Here is a 25,096-nt window from a genome sequence, read left to right on the forward strand (position 1 = left end):
TATATATTATAGCGATATGTATAAAGCTATATATATTATGAATGTTAGGTGGATTTTATTCCCTCATTACTTTAAGCGTACAAAGCAGTTCTTCGGCAGCCATCTTGAATTTTTATTTCAAAAGTTTGTACGTTCCATAGTTCTCTAGAAACGGCTTCTCAGACACCAAATTTTATTTTCTAAAAAAAATATATTTTTGATTTTTGTCAACTGAGACTTTAGGTACATTTACCAGCCATCAAAGTGTTAAGAGAAAATTGTGCTTCCGTAATATGTTTGCCAAAATTAATTCACAAAATGCTACATTTATGTTTTTAAAAAATTCGGCCCTATTTATTATAACCGGCTGCATTATATTTTCTGCATGATATTTTTGTATATTAAACCACTCTAGACTTAAAAAAAATCAAGATTAAGTTTAAAAAAAAAATCATTGGGGTGATAACCTTAAAATTGCTAGAATACGAATAATTCAAATTTAAAAAATAAGTATAAATTAACTAAGATTGGTTTTTATGCATAATAACATCGATCCAATGTTTCATCCATGAAAACTTGTGAAAACTAAATTTAAATTTTATTTTGGATTATTGATGTGAGTAACCTCTCAACAGTTAAACAATTATTTATAATTAACCCACTACTCTCACAGGATCTGTTCTAGTTTGTTTTAAAAAAATGTAATTAAATACATTTATTTTATCAAATATTATCCTTAGTTGTTAGTTAGATTAGATTACAACTTGTCTCACTTCACATAAGAGGTTATAACAAATGATAGATTTTTTTTTGTTAGGAAGATTAGATAGCTGACCGTGGATTAATAAGTGGATAAGATGGTTGAGGGGAGGGGGATAGATGCGGACGAAAACACAAATAAACAAAATAGTATTTATTCGTACCGAAGATTTTTTTTCTAGTTCATTAAAATAGTTACCCCACACACTCCGTACCGATACCTCTCTCAATAAAAATTCAAGCCAATAACCACTTATTTAGGCTAGATTTATTTTCATTTACTGGTTTACTTGTTATTGTAGATAATAAATTATTAGTGGAATCCAGGAATCATTAACCTAATGTGAATAACTAACGGTAAATTAATAGTTGTAATGGTGATTATTTTTTTAAACTTTTATCTATTAGGTTTATGGACTAGTCAGGTATACAAGATCTATTCTATTTAGCAACAAACTTCCTGAAATAACAGGAAGCTCATAAAGGATATGCCATTAAATAAACGCGTTTTCAAATGGCTAGTGCAAAATTCTTCAATTATAATTTTTTTTTTTAATATTCAAACTAAGAATTTGCCTTTAAATTTTCGTTGATAGATTTAGAATAGTACGTTTTCCTTCTTAACTATAACAGCAATGGATTTCAATAAGAAATTTAAAAAGAATATACGAGTAGCTCTTAAAGGATCTGACTCCCAACCTCAGAGAATTCTTGGGAGATCAACTGCTCGATTAATTATTTGACTAATTTGGAGTTATTTCAGGGTCGATCAAACTCATTAAGCTTCTGTCAAAGCAGAGTTACAACCCGGACAAAGCCAACTTATTTTTTTTTCTGTGAGAAAAATATATCGCCAGCTAAGTCGGGATTTGTACTAAGTTGTTAATCGAAGAACAGAGTAAGAAGCTTGCCTTAGAAATGTGTTTAGATAAATTATATAATTAATTATAATAAATAAGATATAATACAGCATATGTATATACAGAGTAAGCAGAAATCAATTGACTCCCCAATTTTTAAAAACGGTAGATGAAGGTTCTTTTCATTGTGAAGTTGGCAAGGTAACCTCTTTCAGTTCTTATCTACTGCATTTAAATCTAGATTTTTAAAGGCATTTTGAAGATGAATTCATACATAACATTAAATTACGAAACGTTTCTATAATTAAAGGAAATTTAATAATATTAAATAGTTAAAAATATAAAATTTTTTATACTAATAAAAATATAATAATTTTATAATAATGAAAGAATTTTTTTTTATTCCACGTATTTTTTGGAATATACATCACAAAAAAAAATCAATCTGGGTGGTCAGGGATGCTCAACAAAATTGTATTCATACGCTCTGACTGAGACTTAATATAGTAGTGTTAATCAAGTCAAACACACTATCGATTTTTTTTAAAAATTCTTATTCAGAAATTGATCTTCTAAATCATGGGTAAGATGTTTTGTTAAATATAATTCTATCATAATCAATGAAAGTTAATATTATATTGTATCAAATAATGACACTAAATCAATAAACTAAAAATATTTTTTATTTACAATAATAATTTTAATTTTATTAACACTAATTCTGGGCAAAAGGAAATCATGATTCTTGAGAAAATATGAAGTGGAAATAGAAACAGAATTTCAATTAAAAATGTATCGAAGACTAGAAGTGGAATATAGTGTATATATATTGTAGTTGATAAGGGATTTTTTAAAATGAACCAGTAAGTGGTAAATTGGCAAGAAGAGCGAGAGTGTAAATTACGGTATAGATATCGCTTTTGTGCTGAATTAAAAACTTTTTTCCTACTTTAAACCAGGCTCCTTATTAAAATATACGTATAAATATCTATTTGAGGTGTTCAAAGGTTTTCAAGGAACACAATCTCGTTTGCTGTTTATTATTATATCTACAGCCCTCGAAGAGTGGTGTCGTAATTGGAGGATTAAAATAAATTCCAACAAATCCCATCAAATTACCTTTACCCTACATCGTAAACCTACTGACTGCCCTACAGTATACTTCAATAATGTTGTCCTTACCCCTATTGAACAGATCCGCTACCTTGGACTACAACTGGACAAACGACTAACCTGGAATCCTCACACAAGACTGAAAAGACAGGAAACTGCACTCGATTTCGACTATTGACAGTACTTACTAGAGAAATGGTCCAAACTTCCAATTCATTACAAAAGGCTGATTTATATGACAATTATAAGACCTATCTGGACATACGGCGTTGAGCTTTGGGGCTCCTCTAAACCTTTGAATTCCTCTCGTATACAATCCTTACAATCCAAAATCCTTCGTAAAATCCTAAATGCTTCCTACTTTGTCACAAATAAAATCATACATAAAGACCTTAATGTTCCCTTTGTAACCGATCTAACCCGAACCAGATATCAATCCTTCCGTTACAAACTCCCTAACCACTCAAACCCATTAGTTTCCAATCTTGCTTCCTCTTTTATTCCGGACAATCCTCCGAGGCGTCTGAAAAGAAGATGGAGACCTTATATTGTAAAAATGTTTTTAGTGCTACCATTGGGTAGTTTCATCAAATTTACTTGATGTATTTATGTACAGTTGTAAATATCAATCAATAAATTTAAAAAAAAAAATTATTATATCTTATATGTTCAAAATAATCATCTTTAAAAAATATGGTGTTATCCATATACATAACAAACATTTGTCTACAATATTCATTTTACACAGCTATATTTTAAAATAAATTAATCGTAGCCCTCAATTATGTTAACGCATGTTGTTGCCAAGGAAACTATATCTGGTTTAGTTTCTTATTTGGTTATTTTATTTTATTTTTCTTTCAAAGCTTTCATCATGGGTAGATCGGCAAATAACTACCTGTTTGATGAACGAAATCTGCCATGAGCTGTGAAAAAATAAAAAAAAAAATTAGAATTACTGATTAGAGTTCAAATTTTTCGCATTTCGTCTCGAAGGTCCGGAACAGCTTTCGTGAATAATATTCAATCCGGCATAGAATGGATTCCATCAAAGAGATATTAACTGGTATTTTGAAGGTATGTATATGTGATTGAAAATCCTAGAAATAGCGACAAAGAATATTGCTGTGATAAGCAATTGTGACATTGAGTTGATTTCAGGAATAAGTATGGAGGTACTGTAAGTATGGAGGAAATTGTAATTTAGTCTATTTGAAAATTTTATATCAATAAATAAGCAAAAATAATTCCAATTTAATTTGCAATATGAAACAATAAATTTATATATGAGATATGCAGTCACTGTTATTTCTTTATTTGTCGTTGATATTTAGAGTAGAAAAATTATGTTTCATAAACATTGTCATTGTATATAAAATGAATTTTCTTACTTTATTTATAATCTTACACTTTCTTGAGATACGTTATATTGTTTAAATAAATAAAAATTTATCCGGTTTAGCTAGCGGTTTAACTAATCGTTGTTTTTTAAAAATAATAATAATTTATTTATACTGGGACGAGTTCTTTTAGAATAATCCAAAGAGATTAACAGATGTGGGCTGAGGAGCCTCAGATATACATAAGCAAAAATACAAAGAAAATAAATAATCATTATAAAAAATAATTTAAGTAATTTTTAACTTTAATCAATTTAATTTTAAGAACGATGTAGTAATTTATACATATTTACAATTATATCTATTACAATTTTATGGGGTCTAAATGGATAAGAAATGATTGAACAGGCGGGATTTAGAGGTAGGGAGGATATCTGAGGGACAGATGTCCATGCAGAGATGGAGTTCCATAGGGATGAAGATCGGATGATGAACGATCTATCGAAGGCAGCGGTTCGGTGGGCCCTTGTGTATAAATCTGAAGACCCGGAACGGGTATTGCGGGAACGAAAAGAGGATTTGAATTGCAGGAGCTCGGAGAAGTATGGAGGACGGCGGGATTTGATGACTTGGAAGATGAAGGATGCCAAGAAATACAACGGCAGGAAGGATAATGCCACTTCAACTCTGCTTAAAAACGGGAAACAGAGACTTCCATTGGGATCCCAAAGATTAATCGTTTATCGTTTATCGTTAATTTATCAAACGTTTATTTTCGCCTCGAGATCTCCAGCGACACCTCCATATAGCGTAAAGCAATAGTCAAAGTGGGGAAATATTAGAGAAGTGACTAAGAGCCTACGGGTTTCAAATGAAAATAGGTAGCGGAGTCAATTTTGACATTTTAAAGTGGAATAAGTACGGCGGGAAATATCGGATACATAGTTTTTCCTGGAAAGCGTTTGCTCAAAGGTTATTCCCAGGTTTTTGATGGTGGGGTATAATTTGATGGGACTATCATGTAGTAACAGAGTTGGAATATTAGGAACAGTTTTACGGTAGTGATTGGAGACTATTAAGATTGCCTTCGTCTTCTCCGCATTCAGCTTCAACTTGTTAGCTCTCGCCCATTTACATTATGTACATGTCTCTTACTGTATATTATTTTCAAATAAAAGATATATTGAAAAAAAATTCTTGTTTAATTTTTAAATTGTATACTGTTAATCAGATTTTATTTCAGCCTAATTCTTCCTGGATTTCTAAAAGTATCGGCATCATCATTGCCACTGTGATATATTCTATCGTTGGCACGGTTATGATGCCTAATCCTTGCTGCAAACAGACTTCCAGAAGGACAGTTGTAGCTGTAATGAATTCTTTGATTTTGTCAGGTAAGAATTAATATTAAATTTAAAAACTAATGTCGTCATGTAAAGTCGCAATTAAAATCGCATCGGTTAGTTGAGGTGAATATACAAAAGGGGTTTGTCCAATACTTTATAATACAATTTTGTAAAACGTCATTCTCAAAGGACATTTAGCCATTATGATTGAAAATCTTAGAATATGAATTTTTTACCCCATTAATTATATTAATAGATTTATATATAATTATTTAAGACTGTCAAGTGATACTAGGATTTAGAAAGGTAAAATAATAATTCCTTCAGACATTCTTTTGTTAATATTAATTAAAACAACAGATATATTAAAGAAAAAAAAAAGAATGAACTGAAATCCAATAAAAGCATGACCTTTCTTAATTTTTTCCTGGACAATCAATTTTAATGTTGGCTATTTATAGATTGCTATATTTATTAAAGTAATTGCAGGAAGATAGTCCGGGTGGTTGTCCATAAAGGTATCAAAATAGTAACAAAAAACTATTTATTGAACCAATGTTTCTCCCCACTTTCCAGGGCTTCGTCAGGGCTTAATAAAAAAAACAAGATAAAAACATTTTAGAATTAATAAAACATTAACTATAAAAAATGTGGATGTGATGGTAGCAGTGTGGTAACGCGCCTATCTCCCAACCCAAAGGTTGTGTGTTCGAGTCCCCTGCCCTATCCGGGATTTTTTCAAACATATATTTATACAATACTCACTCACACCCTCCCACCGGGCATTTTTGAGGCCCAATAGCCAATGGATGGCACTCACAAAAATAGGCATGGAAATGACGAGCCCATCCTATGGAAACCACCTGCACGGTCGGTCACGCCAATAATAATAATTATTAATAACAATAAAAAACATTTCCAAATATTTGTTAAGTTTATACAGTATATATAAAAAAAACTAAAAATAATAAAATATTAATAATAACATATTAATAATTTATTATTTTTATTTATTTTTTTTAATACACTGTATAAACTTAACAATTGTTTTGAATTGTTTTTTATTTTTAATGTTCTGTTAATTCTAAAATGTTTGTATCTTGTTTTCTTATTTAGCCCTGACGAAGCCCTGCAAAGTGGGGAGAAACGTTGGTTCAATAAATAGTTACTATTTTGATACCTTTATTGACCGCCACCTGGACTATCTTCCTCAAATCTACTTTATATGGTCCATTATCTTCTTCAAATATAATAAGTAATATTGTGTTTCCGGCTTTAGCGCACTTACTCAGCCTCCACTGGCATATTACCAGTGATTATGTTCATTTTTTTCTTCTGTTTATATATATATATATTATGAGGTAGGTTTATTTTTATGATTTTTTTAATCTATTTATTTATTCTTCTTATTTTTATTTATTTTTTTTAAAAATTTTAGTATGAATTTGATCAGTTACCACTATTACCTACTGCCTAGCAACGTTGTGGTAGATTGTAATATTTATCAATTTATCTAATTTTTGAATTAATTGAATATTTGTGGCAAAGAACGGTTTGTATCCAAGAATTTCCAAAGGGTTAATAAAAAAAATTATAACTATCAAATTTTGAAGTTTAATTATGTAATAAAAACTGAAACATTAAACTTCAATTTTTTCCGTTTAATTTTTTTTTTTGCCCACTTGTTTCTAACCTGGCTTCTCCTTCATTACCTAATAATCCTCCTAGGCGTCTGAAAAGAAAATGGCCTCGAGATCTTCTTCTCTAGAAATGTTATTGGAGTTCTATCAGCGGGTAGATTCTCCACATGTTTTTATCATGTTACTATGTCACCTACAGCAAATTTACTTGTTGTATATATGTGTATACAGTTGTAAATATCAATAAATAAATTATTAAAAAAAAAAAAAATTATAAATAAATAATTTTTTGTGAGTTGAATCATACCAAACATCATATTGTTTACTTTCTGAGTCTTCTACGCCGAATGTAGGGAAGCTTAGTATTGCAAGAAATAAAAAAATTATGACCTCAGAATCGACAATTTTCACTCGTATTATAACCATCAAATTTTGAATTAGATTACAGAGCAGTAAGAACAAACAATAGAAGATGGTTACTTGCAGTTACTATGTTTTACAACCTTAGGTCATTCATAACAGTATCTATTGTTATAGCGGGGTCATTCTAGGACTTGGGTGATAGTTGACAGTATATGTAATGGCGGTGAAGTTACTCTCACGTTAAGACATATTTACGCGATAATAAAAACTTCAAACCTCACTTAATGTCAGAAACCATGTTTTAAGACGGAGTGCCTCAAATATTATAAAACATTGTATCTCCAGGTACTCATGTTCTATTATTTGTTCTGTTTCTACAAAAAAATTCGCAAGTTGCAAAAATTGTAAAAATTATATCTTTTAATACAATCAAAATAAATTAATAGCGGATTAGTTCATTGTAATTATATTGTTATATAATTACTATATAACATAATATAATAATATATAAAATATATAATACAGGGCTGTTCAAATAATTTGCAATTTTCTTTTTCTGCAAAAGACATTAACATATTTTTTAAATTGAAATTTATTTTAGTTTAAATATTAGGTTTTAGTTAGATGTAAAATCAAAAATTTCTATTGTATGTCTTTTATCCAAATTATTCAAGATAAAACGTGAGTTTGATTGCTTCTAAATGAACGAATTTGAATAAACATAACCCTAGAATTGTATCATTACGTACAAGGGCAGGTTGTCCCTATGGTGTGTGTTGGTACTGGTACGTACGAAGGTCTATTAATACTGATATTAAAGCTAGTTTAATGTACTATAAAGTAGTTTATGACATTCATCTTCGTAGGGGTGGTAGTTTTCGTGATATTTGACAAAAGAATTCATGAAATGTTTTCTAGCTATTCGAACAAAAATTTTGATTTATGAAACAATATAACTCAGGAACCATAAGACGTACATATGTCTGTTAGCACACAAATTAAAGATAGTTAAATGTACTATAAAGTAGTTTTTATTTATCAAAAATAAATTCACAAATTGATAATTTTGGCAAATATCATAAAAACTACTACTCCTTAGAAGATAAACGTTATGAACTACCTTATAGTACGAGAAAAAGATGGTTGGGGTGCGGTCAAAGAGAAACATAAATAAGTAGTATTAACCTATTTTATTGTGCCAACGTTTCGGCTAGAGTTTCTAGCCTTCTTCAGGGCTAAAAACAGAACAAGATAACAGCCACAGTAAGTATAGAAAATAAAAAAGAAAGTATAAACAGAATAACATAAAATGAATAATTTTACAAAATAGAATTAATAAAATGAAGTGAAGAGAGAAGCGGGAAATAAAATGTATACATAGGTAATTGAAAAAGTGAGTAAAATAACATAATTAAGGAAATGAAATAAAAATGAAGTTATATAATGCAAATAAGTATGGACATATTATTGAAGAAGGCTAGAAACTCTAGCCGAAACGTTGGCACAATAAAATAGGTTAATACTACTTATTTGTGTTTCTCTTTGACCGCACCCCCAACCACCTTCTCCTCGTACGCCATCCACGGTCAACTATCTCTTATAATTAATTACATTTAACTAGCTTTAATTTTAGCAGAATTAACAGAATCTGTACGGCTTACGGTAACTACTCCTACGAAGATGAATGTCATAAACTACTGTATTGTACATTAAACTAGCTTTAATTGTAGTTATAATAGACATTTGTACTTTGAATGGTTATTGAGATATAGATTTCTCAAGATAAATTCACTAACTACTGATTCTCCCTTTGGGCACTATAGGTAATTCCCTTCCAGCTGAGCAATTTGCCCTGAAAATACCGAATAATAGGAAAATGCCGACCTAACCTGTGAGGCAACTGTTTGATCTAGTGGTAATATGTTTTTGAAATGAAGTGGGATTTCAATTTATACCACTGAGTGAGTGCTTGGAAGAGCAGTGAGCCTCAATTTATATACAAAATTTAATACAATTTAATATAAAATTTAGTCAAATACAATCCTTTGGCTCTAATTTATTCATTTATCATACATAAAATTTAATCGCTCATTTCCAAAACGAAACAAATTTTTTGCCAAAGTACTTTTATCCATACGAACGTAGTGCCATCATCTGCGTAAAAACCATTATGTTGGTATAATCAATGATACCATAAATGAGAAATTGTATGAAATTCCAATCCTGGAAATTTATAACTGCGTTTATGTGTCTATGCTATATTGTGTTCTATTATTTAATGATAAGTGGTTAGGTTATCCAAAAAAAAATTGTCTATGTTCTGTAATTACTACAGTAATCTACTGTAATTACTTTTGTGTGAAATAATTGTTTTGGGTGTTTTAGCTGCTTACGGGTATTCTTGGACGCAGAGCAACCCTCACGAGGCCGAAGCACTTGAAAACAGCCCTTACAATGAGATACCACTTATGTTGACCGCAGGATATTACATTTTAGATTCCTTGTCGTATAGGTCATTTATGGATTTGTTCCATCATATTGTGAGCATATCTGCCATCTTCGGACTTCTAATAGAAGGGAAGGCTGCTAATGTAGGTGTGACCTTTGCATTCTTGGTTGAAGTGGCCAACTTGCTATACAGCATCCGTACAGCTGCTATCCAGATTCAATCACCTTGCATTCGACTCCTCAACATCCTCTATCCTGCGGTATTTATTGTCGTCAGAGTGATCGTACTCTTGCACCTCTCTTATAATATAGTCAACAACAAGGACCTTCCAGAAATTCCGCAAGCGTTGGCATCCTTACTTTTCATGATGTCTTTCTTCTATTGTTTCCGCATGTTCCGACAAATTTTTGGACCTCCAGAAGAATCAAGTTCTAGGAGATCACGATCTAGAACACCTAGGGTTTCCAGGACATCGAAAAGAAGACAGAGCAGCAAAATTTGTAAATGTGATTTGACTAAGGATTTATTCAATTTATTTCAATAAAACTATTAGTTTGTAGGTGTTTTTTTATAACTTATAAAATTGTAGAAAAATTATAATTATTAGTTTTACGTATTATTAAAAAAATTGACAAGTATGAAATCAACAAATGATAATGGGAAGCCTCATTTATTCAACGTACACAAGTAAACTACCCTTGCATTATAGCTATAAAAATGAATCTAAGTTTAAGAAATAATCAACATTTAAACAAAAATATCGTGGGGCCACAATCATAAATTTCACAAGGGATTTGGACTGACTCGGAACCATCAAAATATAAGAGACGAAGTCAGAAATTAAGAATTTATGATACACTTTTTGATATTCTTTACCACATTTTATACAAATAACACAACAAAGTTTTGAACCAGCTCGAAATTCTAAATTTTTATAGGATGGTCCTACAACGCTTAACGTTAGTTACGACGCCTTTAACTAAATCTAATCAATACTCTTACTGTAAGGCTACAATAAGAAAGACAATAATTTGCCTTCAATACTCAATACCAAGAGTGTGAGGGTGGCCCCAGTACCACCACCAATTTAAGAAACGTTAACGTAAATTAGGAATTTATGTTGTAATTATACAGCACTCTTTATATTTTTTTAACCATAGTTTATAAAAATAAATGTTGGACCAAGCTGAAATTCTGAAACTTCCGTTCTGCGGTCTTGAAGGAAAGAGTGTAATGGAGGAATTAACTTGGCAGGAAAAGTGAAGCCAAAAAGGCTGGCCTTATGTTGAAACGGAAAGAGCGCGAGCCAATCACTGGCTGCCTTCTATTTCAGTTTAGATTAAAACTTAAAGACAATTTTATTAATCTCAACATTTTTTATGGAGATACCCCCCTGCAATCAAAAGTGTTAACATATGCTGACCATAAAACCCTAGCAACCTAATAACTGGACTGTAATAGAACAGCTGGAAATATATTATGAGTACCACGTGATTTTGTTCTATATGTTCCAGTCATACATGTGAAATTCACTTTGTCGTTAACAAATAAAACAAAATCATTTTTACCAGGGAGGGGTAACAATAATTTTGTTTTATTTGTAAAAAGAACTTTTTAGTCCGTCCAAAATAAATAATGCTTATGTATTAGTAATTTAAAATATGCTTGTACATTGAAGAAGATAAATTATCATAGTCCAAGTATGGTTAATCCTATCCTTAATACTATTATAAAAACAAAAATGTTATATTAATCAAATTATACCTTAAAATTAAGCTAAGATAAATTTAAACTTTGTTAATTATATTTTTTTATAAAAGGCTTTAATAGGTGTATTTAGGCAACCATCTGTTTTGAACTGGTCTAGAGACTTTTCCAGGCATGGGGCCCCATCACTCCATCAAAATTTAAATAATAATTATGGATAATGGGAAACGTATACGTAAGTAACATTATATATATTTTTTTCGGATATAATCTACTGTTGAGAAGAACAATGAAGTGATTTTTATCTTAAGGCATATTACACTCAATACCCTCACTGATTTTTAAGGTCACAAGTATTAACTCCGCTACAAAAATGCTTACTGAGGATACTATAAAAGATACACTAAATATTTGGGAAATTCCATGGAACAGATCGTTGCTGGTAGGCAGATTTTAGATTTGGTATAGGTTATACAGGGTTATATCTTTGACAAAAATATAACGTAAACTCCGATAACCCCTTTCTATTTCGCAAAGCACTAAAACCTAAACATGCCATTACATCGTTTTGGATCGCTATATAAGATATTTCATTAATTTTTTAAGATTGACATTACTTAACCTAAGAGCTGTCATCTTGTACAATAACGTTAAGAGTAAAATCTTAAATGACAACTTTGCGCACATGATTTTTACATTCATCATAATAAAAATTCTGATACATTTACATCGATTTTCATAGATAGGGAATGAAAATTTTGTTTACCTTAAAGTAATCAAAATTAAACGTTAAGTATCTGTTCTAGAATCTTACCATGTAAATATCATAAATACCTGTTATTAATAAATAACGACTTTATTATTGTAATTAAACCAGTTTCTTCTGATTGATTTTTTTAATAATCATTCCTTGTTTTAATACTTACAATTAATCATTAATAAGAACAGTCAGAAAATAAAAATGTTTTTAAACAAGTCACTTATTACAATCGATTCACCATGGCAGTTTAGTTTTTCGTACCAGATTCTTAAGCCCACCAGTACAACAGTCGTTTGTTATTGTGGATTTAATGCTTACAAACTTTGAATTTCGGTATTCATTAATCCATTTTTTTTACACTAAAACACAACTGCGCTATAGTTAACTATTTAAAAGCTTATGAATAACAAATCATAAGTTGTACACCATTACCAGTTTTAAACAATCAGCAAAAACAAAAAAGATTTTATTTTATGTACAAAAGTAATCGATTAGAATACAAAGTGTTTTTCTGCATAATAATAAATAATAATTACCTCCGTAACTAGGAATTATTCAGTTAGACTTACTGACCAAGACAAATATTTTATTTGCATAAAACATGTATTAAATATTTATATTGATATATTTAATATTTCCACGGAACTGTTTTTCATTTTTTAAAATATTGCTTTTAATTGACAATTAATAAAGTTGAAATATTTAGAGAATTATTAGAAGAAATGTTGATCTTTTGAATAAGTCCCAGAAATTATTTTATTTTTTTTTTTTAATAAACGAGACATTTTATTCCGCAGAATACAAATTTATGTTAAGCTGTACATGGTAGCTGGTTTTACCACGTTTTACACCTCTAGGTGCGTCATAATAACATCTACTGTTTTAGCAGCACTAGGTTTTGCGTGATAGTTGCATACTTACTATACTACCACGTTAAAAAACGTTTACACTGTAGGGCTACTCGTCAAAAACCATTCACACTGTGACAAAATAGATCTATCAAATCGTAAAAAAAATGCTTTACAACTAAGTAAATATTGAAACTGAAATATTATAAAACATAATATCTAATACATGGTATCTGCAAGTACACCTCCTATATTATTCGTTAAAAAAAAAAAGTAATGAGTAGCACAATTTTGTGATTTTTGTCAGAAATAAGTACAAAATATAGTCGTCAAAACTTTGATACTAACTAATAAACTTTTATTTATTGATAGATATTACAATCTGCCACACAGTTGTGGGTAATAGAAAATAGTGATGAATGATCACGTTCATACTAAAATAAAATAAAATAGGAATAAAAATAAATAAAATCTCTCTTATAATATATACAAACAGAAGGTTAAAGAAAAAAGAACTTAATCAAACTATGTGTATGAAAAATAAATAAATAAAATATAATAATAACAAAAATAAAATAATCTCTAGTCACAGTTACACTCTTATATAAATATTTACACAATCGACCTGAGGATCCCTGAGCCCACTCATTCCCCATGTGTGTGGGGGGGGAGGGTTGGATATAGCAGAGCTCATAAGATTCCATCGCATACCTCTTGCCGCATCACTGGTAGTGAGCTAGTGGAGGCTGAGCAAGTGCGCTAAAGCTGCAAACACCCAACTTGAGTGGCAATCTGATCATTGCCAGAACTCTAATTTTACATTTTTGTTTTACAATAAGTCTCTTGGCCATTGCCGTTTCAACCTTCTGAGTGGATTATAGAGATGGGTGGACTAGATAAGGATTGAACCAAAGGATTAGGATGAGTGGAAAGGTATATGTGGAATTTTTAGAATTTGGTTGGTTTGAGATCAAGGACAGAAGTGATATGAAGGTCATGGTGTAATGTAAACGTATTAGGGTGCATTAACTATGGTTCTAAGGAGTTAGGATTAAAGGATTGGATGCGTTTGACGTTGGACGGTTTAGTTGTTCCGTGGATCCAGATAGGTCTGACCATAGTCTTATAAATTAGAAGTTTTTTTTTCTAGTGAGAGATGAGAGGTCCGGCTGAATCGTCTGTTGAGCTCTTGTCTTTTAAGACTAGTATGTTGGTTCCAGGTGAGTCTTTTGCTTAAGATGAATCCAAGGTATCGCACTGTGTCGGATCTGGAAAGAATATTATTAAAAGTAACAGGTGGACGGAAGCTGTGGGGGAGGGTGAATGTCACATGGGTGCATTTCGATTCGTTGACTTTTATCTGTTATTGGTTGCACCATTGCTCAATCCGGGTGAAGGGTTGGAAATGTGTTTGGATTTTAGGATACTTTTGGTCATGTTCTAGAGGGAATTGTCGTGAGTAGAGGGATAGGTAGGAATTGAAGGACTCGATTCGATGGTTGGACAATTCTCTCTTAACTACAGTACTTACAGTACTCAGTATGAGCGACCATCAGAAGGATGTCTAGTGTGTTGCCATAATGTTCTGTAATGGCACTTGGTTTTTATGAGATTTTTAAGATGTTGTGATAGAGTATTTGTCTTGGGTTTATTTGGGACATTATAGGGTGAGGAGGCAGACCAGACTGCTTGTTGGTTAAATTGTAAAGGAATGAACCGCGTTATCTAGGTTTTCAGAGGTTTCTAGGGAAACTCTAAGATCGATGTGGTCTGTTAGGATTCCAGTTTACTGGGCCCCTTATGAATGAGGGTGGAATTAGTATAGGAATCGGGGATATGGAGATAGTTAGGATTACTGGACTATAATCTGAATGTAGGTTATCGAGGCATGAAAGAGAATTGTTTAGAGGGCCTTAGCCTTTGTGTTTAAAGAAGTCCAGCAGGTCAGGGTTATGGTTAGGATCGGTTAGTCCTAAACAATTGGTGATAAGAGATCTAAATTCGGATAGGAAAGAAGTGGGGAGATTTGTAAGATCGGTTACGTTAGGAGATGGGGGGACACAGGGTATCTGGTGATTAGGCTTTTGAGTAGTGCACGAGGAACAGAGGAATGAGGATGTTGGACTTGATGTTGAGGATAATGGGATATGGGTTGCGATTGTGGCAGGGCCAGAGATGCCGGTTCTGCGATGGAAACTCTTGGTTTAACAGTACTGGAGGGTCTTCTAGGTGACCTGGTTGTCTCTTCCTATCACGGACCTGCCTGTTTTCTGGAAGATAGGGTTTTTAGGGATGTCTCGCACATCTTATAGTTAGCCAGGTGCCCTTCTTTGTGGCATAGTGCACACACAGCAGGTTCTTGCCTAAGTTTGTTGCATTCAGTAGATTTGTGTTGTTTGCCACATTTGACGCACCACATCACGTTTGCCACATTTCACGCTTGGTAGCTGATGACAGTAATGATTAGTATGGCCGTACTCTTGGCAATTGTAGCACTGAACTATTGTTCGTTTAGGATAGGGTTTTTCAATTACTACTCTGGTGTCGGAAAGTCGGCTTACTTTGTTAATTTCGTCAACTCCAGTTTGTTCAAGATCAACAAAGAACAAGGGGACAATGCTATTTTAATGATTGGAGACTGGTGCAGGCCTCCCTTCTACCATAACCCTTGATGAAGACCTGAAACTCAGGTCGAAACGTCGGCAAGAAATAAATAAATATGGTTTTGTTTATTTATGTTGTTCTTTGCTGACCGCACACCCCGACAGACTTCTCCAATCATTAATCTACGGTCAACTACCTACACCTCAATGCTATTTTATTTGTCATACTATGTGGATCTTTGTTTTCCTTTTGTACGTTCAATATCTGTCTTACTTTGAGTCCCTCCTCTAAGAGTGCCCAAGGGCTATTAAAGGCTGTGTGTGCTCTTATCAGTAACTATTGTTTATGGCTGCCGGTAGTCTTACGGAACTAACACTGTTCACTAAGGACATAAATAAGCGACTACTCACCTAGATTTTGCCCTCACGTGAGCTTTATTACTTATTATTAAACTGACACAGTTTTTCTCCCTAGTATTTATACTAGATCACTGTAAAATATAGAGTATAGTGGGACACGAAGTAACACATGAGCAAATGCTAGCTAGCGCCATGCACCACTGTTTTCAAAACTTGATAATCGATTTCCCGCAAGTTTTCATTTTGCCAGTTACCATGGTTTACAACCGAATGCTTCAAATCTCTTCATCTTAAATGGCTCTACACTGCACAAGAAAGCAAGGTTGCTTGCAACTTCGACAACTAGTAATGTCTGTCCTACTGCACTTCAGTTTCGGATGCCCAGAATAGCCTGAGTATTGTCTGGCATACCGTTAGCTCAGCGCAGCCAAAGGCTGTTTCTCGAGATGAGACCACTACAAACTACCGCATAGATTCTACGGAGAACTCAAGATTCTAAGAGTTACTATGACTACCACGAAAGGATTTTGAATGCAAGTACTTCCTCTTCCTTAGAGGTGTCCTTAAGTTCCCTAAGTAACGTCGGTGTCACTTAAAAAGGCTAGAATCATTGCTGGCATGTTGAATACTGTCCCACCTGCCTGAAACCTGGATCTCCGCAGAGCACACTCTATGCTAAAGTTAAAAATAAGGTATGCCAGGTAGTGCAACCTTCTGAGACCCTTGCATCTCATGAATATACAATCATATATGAAAAATCTTTTATATACTTCCTTGAATTCGTAACAAACACATTGCTTCCATTCATTGCCAAGGGTACTACTTAAGTTTTGTAAGCATTTAATAGTTACTTTTTTAAAATTCTCTCATATGCAGCCTTTAAATTTGGAAATTGCAAATCCTAAAACCTCTCCAATAAGATTCTGAGAGACAACATATTAACAAATTTAAGTATAGCAATAAACTCAAAGAAGTCTGTTTACATGTTACATTTAAATTTGGCATATTTAACAGTTTATTAATCAATTCTCATTATAAGAAGTTTGTAAAGAGTAAGTAAAGGGTACTTGTCACGCAAAACTATGCTCACCTGGTTATAGGATACCAGAAGTTTCCTTTGAGAAATAAATTTAATTATCAAATATACTGAATGACTTTTACAAAACAATATAAATTTGATTGAATGTCATAAAAAGATTTTTTATGTAGTTGATGCTCTAAATAACAACCAACATAAACCGGAAGACTAATTTTGTATCAGTATGCAGCTGAATGTTGTTTTAAATGTTAAATTTCATATCTACTAACTTGATGAATATTTTACAGTAGTTATAATTGGACTATTCATGAAAGAAAAAAATCTAATATATTATTAATAACTTTCATGGCATTGTTTTTTGTTTACCAAATAGTTTGAGTTCTATAGCCCTATCAGCTTAATCTAACAAACATTTTACTGAAATTTTCCGAGTAACTTAGAGTTTATGTCCGAGTAACGTATATGATGATATCTTATTGAATCTTTTTTGGAGACTTATAAACTTGAATAGGGGTCTAGGTATCTAAAAATGGGTCTAGGTACTTTGCAGTATCCTTAATAGCCGTTGCGAAAAGTGTTTAAGGGGTTATACAAGATAAAACTGAAAATATATTAATAAGTCGATTTCATGCGTTACATGGCTGTTTTATTGCTTTTCGGATCAGAAATGTGTATTCCGGATTTTACATCAAAATTAACAGAAACTGTAATGAACACACAACAATATTTATTAATGTTTTTTTATTAATGTCTAACAAATGTTTTTGTTTTTAAAGGATTTTTTTAAACTTCACCAGTTCCTCGGCCCCGTAGCAGCTTTCCTTGGTCATTTGATAGTGATTTTACTGCAGAATCTTGCGTATTGCATGAAGAATTTGGATGGTGAGTTATACATCCAAGGTGTCGTAACGGTGTTCCTCTCAGGTAATCTTTTTGTTTTTAAATTAAATATTATATTTAATTCAAAAGCCATGTTGCACGCCGAGAATGAATGACCTGAACATAATATGAATAAAATATTTAAACTGTTTGGATTGGTTGAAAAATCAAAATGGGGTAAAATACACGTTTAGGAAGAAACTAGGATCATGTCTGTTTTTTGTAACAGAAGAAACTCATAAATACGAATTTTCAAAGCATGGACAAATAAAATTGTTTGCTAAAACTTTTCTCTTTACAAGAAGGAGATATTTGAAAAATACTATTTCGTTCTTTCAAATGTGTAAAATATAAAAAATTGTTGAATGAGGAGAAGATGGTTGGGGGTGCGGTCAATGAAAAACACAAATAAGTACGATTAACTTATTTTAATGTGCCAACGTTTCGGCTAGAGTTTCTAGCCTTCTTCAGGGCTGTTCGCTGGAAGATCAAACGCCTAATCAGACGATCTGCGTTATAAACTTGAAAACGCATGCAATCTACTTATTAATATATTTTCAGGAATCAGTAATCTGGAAGATCAAACGCCTAATTGATTAGGCGTTTGATCTTCCAGCGAACAGCCTTGAAGAAGGCTAGAAACTCTAGCCGAAACGTTGGCACATTAAAATAAGTTAATCGTACTTATTTGTGTTTTTCATTGACCGCACCCCCAACCATCTTCTCCTCATTCATCATCCACGGTCAACTATCTCTCATAATTATAAAAAATTGTTAATATAAGTTGAAAAATGAAAACAGAAATGAAGTTTTCCAACAGTTTTAGTAGGATTACTACTACTACTAGAAGCAGTATAGGGTACTTGGGAAATCCAACCTCAACCCCAAGACTGAAGTCCAGACTGCTACAGGACATCCTGTTATAAATCTTACACAGGATGTTTCAGGATTAAATGGCCAAACTGAAAATATTAAACTAAGGACCTCAAAACAAGAAAAAAATTTCCTCTGAGGTATGTCCGCAAACGCTTTGCTTAGTAGATATTCACACCTAAAGATTTTCATTGATATGAATTATTTAAGTTATATGAAATAAATAAAACCTATTTATATGTTCTAACTTCTTTATTAATTAAATGTGAACGATAAGGTTCATATTAAATGTTGTTCAATGTGAAGGTATATCCGCAAACTCTTTGTCTAGGAGATGGATTTGATAGAATACTAATATGGCCTTTTATCCCTAACTGTATAAAAATTATTGGCAACATAAGGATTAACACTATTTGGAATTAGTATTGGGAACTGTCACTAAAATTTATCAGTTTGTAAGAGGCTTTCACAGAGTATTCATCATTATGCCTTCAGTTTATAACGTGTGTAATGTATATACCGATATGATGTTTGTGTACGGTTTTTGCATTGGTAATGCTTAAGCATGTAAGGCCGGTCAATGATCTTAATTCCTTACGAAGAAGGATAATTAAATCTTGTGAAACAATAACACATATCCAGTACCGTTCTGCCACTGCTGCTGTTGAAGAAAGATGCCGAGCCTGTCTTAGTGCTCAGGGAAATCACTTTGAACAACATTTAATATTAATTTAATGTTTAAGTTTAATTAATAAATAAGTTAGAACAAATAATTCATAGCAATGAAAATCTTTAGATATGAATATATATCTTAAACAAGGCGTCTGCGGATATACCTTCAGAGGAACTTTTTTCTTGTTTTGAGGTCCTTAATCCATATTTGCAGTTTAGCCACTAAACCCTAAAATTCTATTATTTATTTTACTTCTCTTTTATTTATTTTTTTTACTCATCGTTCATTTATTCAAATTAACTATTATTCCCCCATTATTTACTAGATAAACGGTCTAAATTGCCAATCCATTACAAAAGACTGATCTACATGACTATTATAAGGCCTATCTGGACATACGGAGTTGAGCTTTGGGGCTCCACTACCATCAAATTCCTCCAGAATCCAATCCTTACAGTCCAAAATCCTTCGTAAAATCCTTAATGCTCCTTACTTTATCACAAATCAAGTCATCCATCAGGACCTCAATATTCCATATGTTGCCGATTTGGCCAGAACCAGATACCGTTCCTTCCATAATAAACTTCTCAACCACCCAAATCCACTTGTTTCTAACCTGGCTTCTCCTTCATTACCTAATAATCCTCCTAGGCGTCTGAAAAGAAGATGGCCTCGAGATCTTCTCCTCTAGAAATGTTATTGGAGTTCTATCAGTGGGTATATTCTCCACATGTTTTTATCTTGTCACTATGTCACCTACAGCAAATTTACTTGTTGTATATATGTGTATACGGTTGTAAATATCAATAAATAAATTATTAAAAAAAAAAAAAATTCCCCCATTAGGGATCAATCGTTTGTTAATGTCAGATCGACTAGTGTCGTTATTTTTGTTATTAACCTTGCTTTTCTCTTTTATCTATTTATTTTATTTTAATTTTTTTTATACATGTAACATTGTATAAAATGTTAGGGGAGTCTTTTGTGTAAAGCTTTACCCCTCCATAATCAATTGTTTAAAAAAATAAAAATAACTTATATTAACCACGTAAGACCCACCAGGCCTACCTGTTATTCAATAAATTAATATTATATTATATTACAGTTTTAGTATCGTTGAATTTAGATTAGAAGTCCTCTAATAAATTAAGAACAGATGTTTATGATTTTTATTTTCTATGAAAAATCAAAGACAGATTTAAAGGACACTAAAAACGTATCTGACTTCTTTTTCCCTAAAATAAAGTTTGTAAGCCTACTTTACTGAAACGACCTTTTGATTTTTTTTTTTTTAATTTAAACTCATTTAGTGCTGTTAGCGATTTTTTCACTAATGAAGAATAAAACCGATCGTTATATAATAACCTTGACATACAAAGTTGTTATTGTTCTTTTGGGCTTAAGGGCGTAGAACCCAACAAGTCACCAACGCCCATCTATCATTTTTTATTTTTCAAGATATTTTAAATTATCCATTTCATGTTATTTTTTCCTTTCTTTTCTTTATCTTATTTATCATGTTATTATTATTATTTTTTTCAATCTAAAGCTTCTGACCTCTTTAAATATAAAGTGTTTAATGATTCAAAAATTTAGTCTAAATCTTGTTTAACAGGTTATTAATTCTGTGTGTCTTATACTTAATATAACTATTGCGACCTCTTCTTTTCGATCGTAACGATTTGACGTGGTTCATAGCTTTGTTGTTTTTTTTAAATAGTTTTTACTTTGCTTGGCGGACATTCATGCCACATGGCCTGCCAACTACATGATATTTCTAATGATGAGAAGATATGAGATTTCACTTTTACTTTAATTATATTATTTCAAATTTTTTTGAGACAAGGTAATTATTTATTAAATAAATCAAAAATTAGTATCCAATTCTGTCTCAACACTTTATTTTTTCATTAGTCCAACGTTTCGGCCTTTCTAGCCATCTTCAATACAAAACTCCTCCTCACATTAATTTACAATTTTTTATTGCAGGCTATTCTGCCCAGGTCATTTTCTTTATTCTAAGTTCATAACCTATTTATTTAAAATTTAAAAACATTAACATTTATTTTTCTCTATAAGATTATCAACAGTATAAAATACAACAGATATGGTGGTGTATTTTATACTGCTGATAATCTTATAGAGAAAAATAAATGTTAATGTTTTTAAATTTTAAATAAATAGGTTTTGAACTTAGAATAAAGAAAATGACCTGGGCAGAATAGCCTGCAATAGAAAATTGTAAATTAATGTGAGGAGGAGTTTTGTATTGAAGATGTCCTTGAAGATGGCTAGAAAAGCCGAAACGTTGGACTAATGAAAAAATAAAGTGTTGTGACAGAATTGGATACTAATTTTTGATTTATTTAATAAAGATATGAGATTTTTAGGGGTGCGGTCCGAATATAATAGAAATATGTATAAATAACTTAACTTATAGCTTTCATCAGGGCTAAGAACAAAGAACAAGATAACAATCAATGAATAAAAAAACTAAAATATAAAATATAAACAGAATGGCATAAATTAAATAATTGTACAGAATGGAATTAATAAAAAGAAAGTGATGAAAGAAGTGGAAAATAATATGTATATAAAAAGCATATTTATAGTTCATAAATTATAATATTCATATTCCTTTGCATTGTATAACTTCAAATTTTTATTTTATTTCCTTAATTATGTTATTTTTATTTACCTATTCAATAACCTATATGTAAATTTTATTTTCCGCTTCTTTCGTCACTTTATTTTTATTAATTCCATTCTGTATGTAGTAAGTAATTACTTTATGTCATTCTGTTTATATTTTCTTTTTTAGTTTTTGCATTCATTGGTTGTTATCTTGTTCATTGTTCTTAGCCCTGATGAAGATCAGAAATTCTGGCCGAGAAGTTGAAACTATATAATGAATGATTTCAACTTATTTTTGTTATATTCTAACGGCACACCCCAACCATCTTCTACTCATATTTCAATGGAAGACTTATTTCTTGGAGTGTCAGAATGGCCGCGCCCTGACCTGGAAGTGTGTTTGTTTGGCTGCAACGTCCACTAGCTCGTTTCCAACAATCCCCAGCACCTATTTAATGTAAATGATTTTCCCAGGTTTTCTAATATATTGACATAATTATGAATTTTTGTTATAGGTGAATGTTTCAGATAGATGATCTTTAAGGCTTTAATTGTACTCAGAGAGTCAGTTATAATTACTATTTTGGTATGTGTTACTAACATGGAAAAGTCAACTGAGTTCGGCGGTATATACACTGCATAATTTATGGAATTTTATTTTGTGTATTGAATTATTTATAAAAACGAGGATGCTGTAGAGTCTTCTGATTTCGATCCATCTATAGATTAAATATGTTGGAGGAGATGTGAGAACTTGGTTTTGTATTTAGTAGGTGACGGATGTACGGTGATGGAGTTGTACACTTTTTATTAAAAAAAAGTAATTATAGAAATTGGCTTTTACTTACTTTTTTTAGTGGCTCATATATACCTTTTTGTTTTTTTGATTCATTGTTTACATACTTATTTTTATAATTTACCTAATGTATGTCCTCGGGAATATGGTACTATCCTGTAGTTGTACATTTTTAATTTTTAAAAAATCATGGAAATCCTTTTTTTTTAAGTTTCTATTTTTATTGATAGCTTATTGTATGCGTCAATGTAGCTCAAATACCATTTTTATTTATTTAAATAAAACATGAAATGAGCAAAACAAATTTTGAAAATATTTCGTAAGATAAATAACTGAACTTGTCTGTAATATTGGTATTATTGGTTGAGGTCGTCATTTCCTTTTAAGTAATAAACGCTATATCAGTTATAACGCTTTTTCGAGCCTAAGAGTTTAAATAGGAATTAGAACTTTCTTCTTTTATCTACATTCAATTTCTAGCTTAGCTTGAGTGAGTTTACTTAAGCCGTATCTTGGCTCTTAGTATGAAACCGGCCCAAATGGTTCAGGCATAAATTCCTATTTTGTTGTCTGTAGGTAGAATGTAGCTCTCACGATTTACCCACTGCTTTACAATGTTGTCCCCTTTTGAATTTATGGAATGTATTGCCAGATTAACATGAAAGTTAATACCATTTCGATTAACATCTATATATCCTATAACTAAATATTCAAGAATTTATTTTCTTATTAAGCGTAACGAAAAATTAAGCGTAATAATTTTTTTTTTTACTTTTTTAGCTGTTTTGCTTTAAACATGAAAGTCTAAAGATTTTTGTTTGCAGGTGCTTACATATATTCCTGGTCACTCGGTAATCCTCATCTTGCAATCCCGGAGAAGAATGCTCCCTTCTACGAAGTTAGCCTGATGCTAGCATCTGGACACTATGCTGCATCAATTTTTTCTTCCACCTCCTGCTATGAAACTGCCTACAGCGTCATCGGACTGATGGTGATGAGCGGCGTTCTGTCGGAAGATTCAGGAGCCAATATCATCTCAACGTACATGTTCCTAGTCGAAATAGCTTCATTCTTCTTCCAAATTAGAGACTGGGCGGTCAGGTGCAATCACCCTTGCAGACTACTAGCAGACCTATTTTATCCAATCGTGATTGTCCTAGCAAGAATTTTCGGGTTATGGCACTTAACTGTGATGATTTTTTTGCAGGAAATGATTCCGTTCATTCATAAAGTAGAAATACTCGTACTTACATCAATATCAACTTTTTTCGCTACAGAGACTCTTTACAGAATGGGCGGATGTCAGAGACCTCTACCAAGGAGTATGAGGCAGAAAAGACGAAAATCTAAAATAAGGCCATCCAGAAGAGGTAGGAGTATGTCATGTGTGAGGATTAATTACCGAAGACCTGCATTTTCATCTTATAGATCAAGTAGCATAACTTCCTTTGAATTTTTAACATCCAGTTCAAGAGTTAGATGCTAAAAATTCTTAAAAAGAGTCCTTCGAATTCAGATTTGTGGATTGTTTCAACGTATTCATTTTGCAGAAGGGATTTCATGTAGAAATGGAATGTGGTGTTCTATTGTTTTCCATTATACCATAGTATTTATGTGTTCCTCAGTATTTATTTAAATTTATTTTATATTAATTTTATTTTCAAATCGAATTCCTGAATGGTAATCATAATGATGATAATCTCACCAAGATCCAATCTAAGTAAAACTTATAAACGATTCATATACAATTTCCAACTAATCAAAGGTTTCATTCCTTGTGATAATCAACAGATGAAATGTGATGTCTCCATCAATAAGGGTAAAGTCTCCTAATATTCAGGAATTCATTTTCCAAACAAAATCATTTTTAATTTTCTGCGTATATAGTTGATCATGTCTCTAATTAATCCATTGGATACGACCATGAGGTTTGACATAAGTCTGTACTAATTAACATTACGCGTGTAAGCCAGTATTTATGGATTATGTATTTGTGGATACTTTCAGGACATTTTTAATTTCTTAAATGTACCTCTTTTATTTAAATCCAAATCGATTGTAAAGATAATCGAGTT

General features: G+C 31.7%; 2 protein-coding genes across 6 annotated transcripts; both read left to right on the top strand.

Annotated features, from left to right (window-relative positions):
• Positions 1-3,495: 3,495 nt before the first annotated feature.
• LOC106690796 (uncharacterized) lies at positions 3,496-10,408 on the top strand. 2 transcript variants are annotated; one of them, XM_014436366.2, is made up of 3 exons: positions 3,496-3,788; positions 5,295-5,445; positions 9,786-10,408. In XM_014436366.2, exons 1-3 carry the CDS (start codon positions 3,750-3,752, stop codon positions 10,391-10,393), a joined length of 798 nt encoding a protein of 265 aa, XP_014291852.1. In that variant the 5' UTR covers positions 3,496-3,749; the 3' UTR covers positions 10,394-10,408. The 2 variants fall into 2 exon arrangements, with proteins under 2 accessions (XP_014291852.1, XP_066905431.1); XM_067049330.1 differs by lacking the exon at positions 3,496-3,788 and adding an exon at positions 3,793-3,891.
• A 953-nt stretch (positions 10,409-11,361) lies between these two features.
• On the top strand, positions 11,362-24,648 carry LOC106690795 (uncharacterized). Of its 4 annotated transcripts, none has more exons than XM_014436362.2 (5): positions 11,362-11,549; positions 11,670-11,791; positions 11,903-11,998; positions 17,943-18,090; positions 23,846-24,648. In XM_014436362.2, exons 2-5 carry the CDS (start codon positions 11,777-11,779, stop codon positions 24,505-24,507), a joined length of 921 nt encoding a protein of 306 aa, XP_014291848.1. In that variant the 5' UTR covers positions 11,362-11,549; positions 11,670-11,776; the 3' UTR covers positions 24,508-24,648. The 4 variants fall into 4 exon arrangements, with proteins under 4 accessions (XP_014291848.1, XP_014291849.1, XP_014291850.1 ...); XM_014436363.2 differs by having other exon boundaries at positions 11,680-11,791; XM_014436364.2 differs by lacking the exon at positions 11,903-11,998 and having other exon boundaries at positions 11,365-11,549.
• Positions 24,649-25,096: the final 448 nt, after the last annotated feature.

The sequence above is a fragment of the Halyomorpha halys genome, unplaced genomic scaffold (assembly GCF_000696795.3).
Source record: "Halyomorpha halys isolate HHAL.00 unplaced genomic scaffold, Hhal_1.1 Scaffold1874.1, whole genome shotgun sequence".
Lineage (NCBI taxonomy): Eukaryota > Metazoa > Arthropoda > Insecta > Hemiptera > Pentatomidae > Halyomorpha > Halyomorpha halys.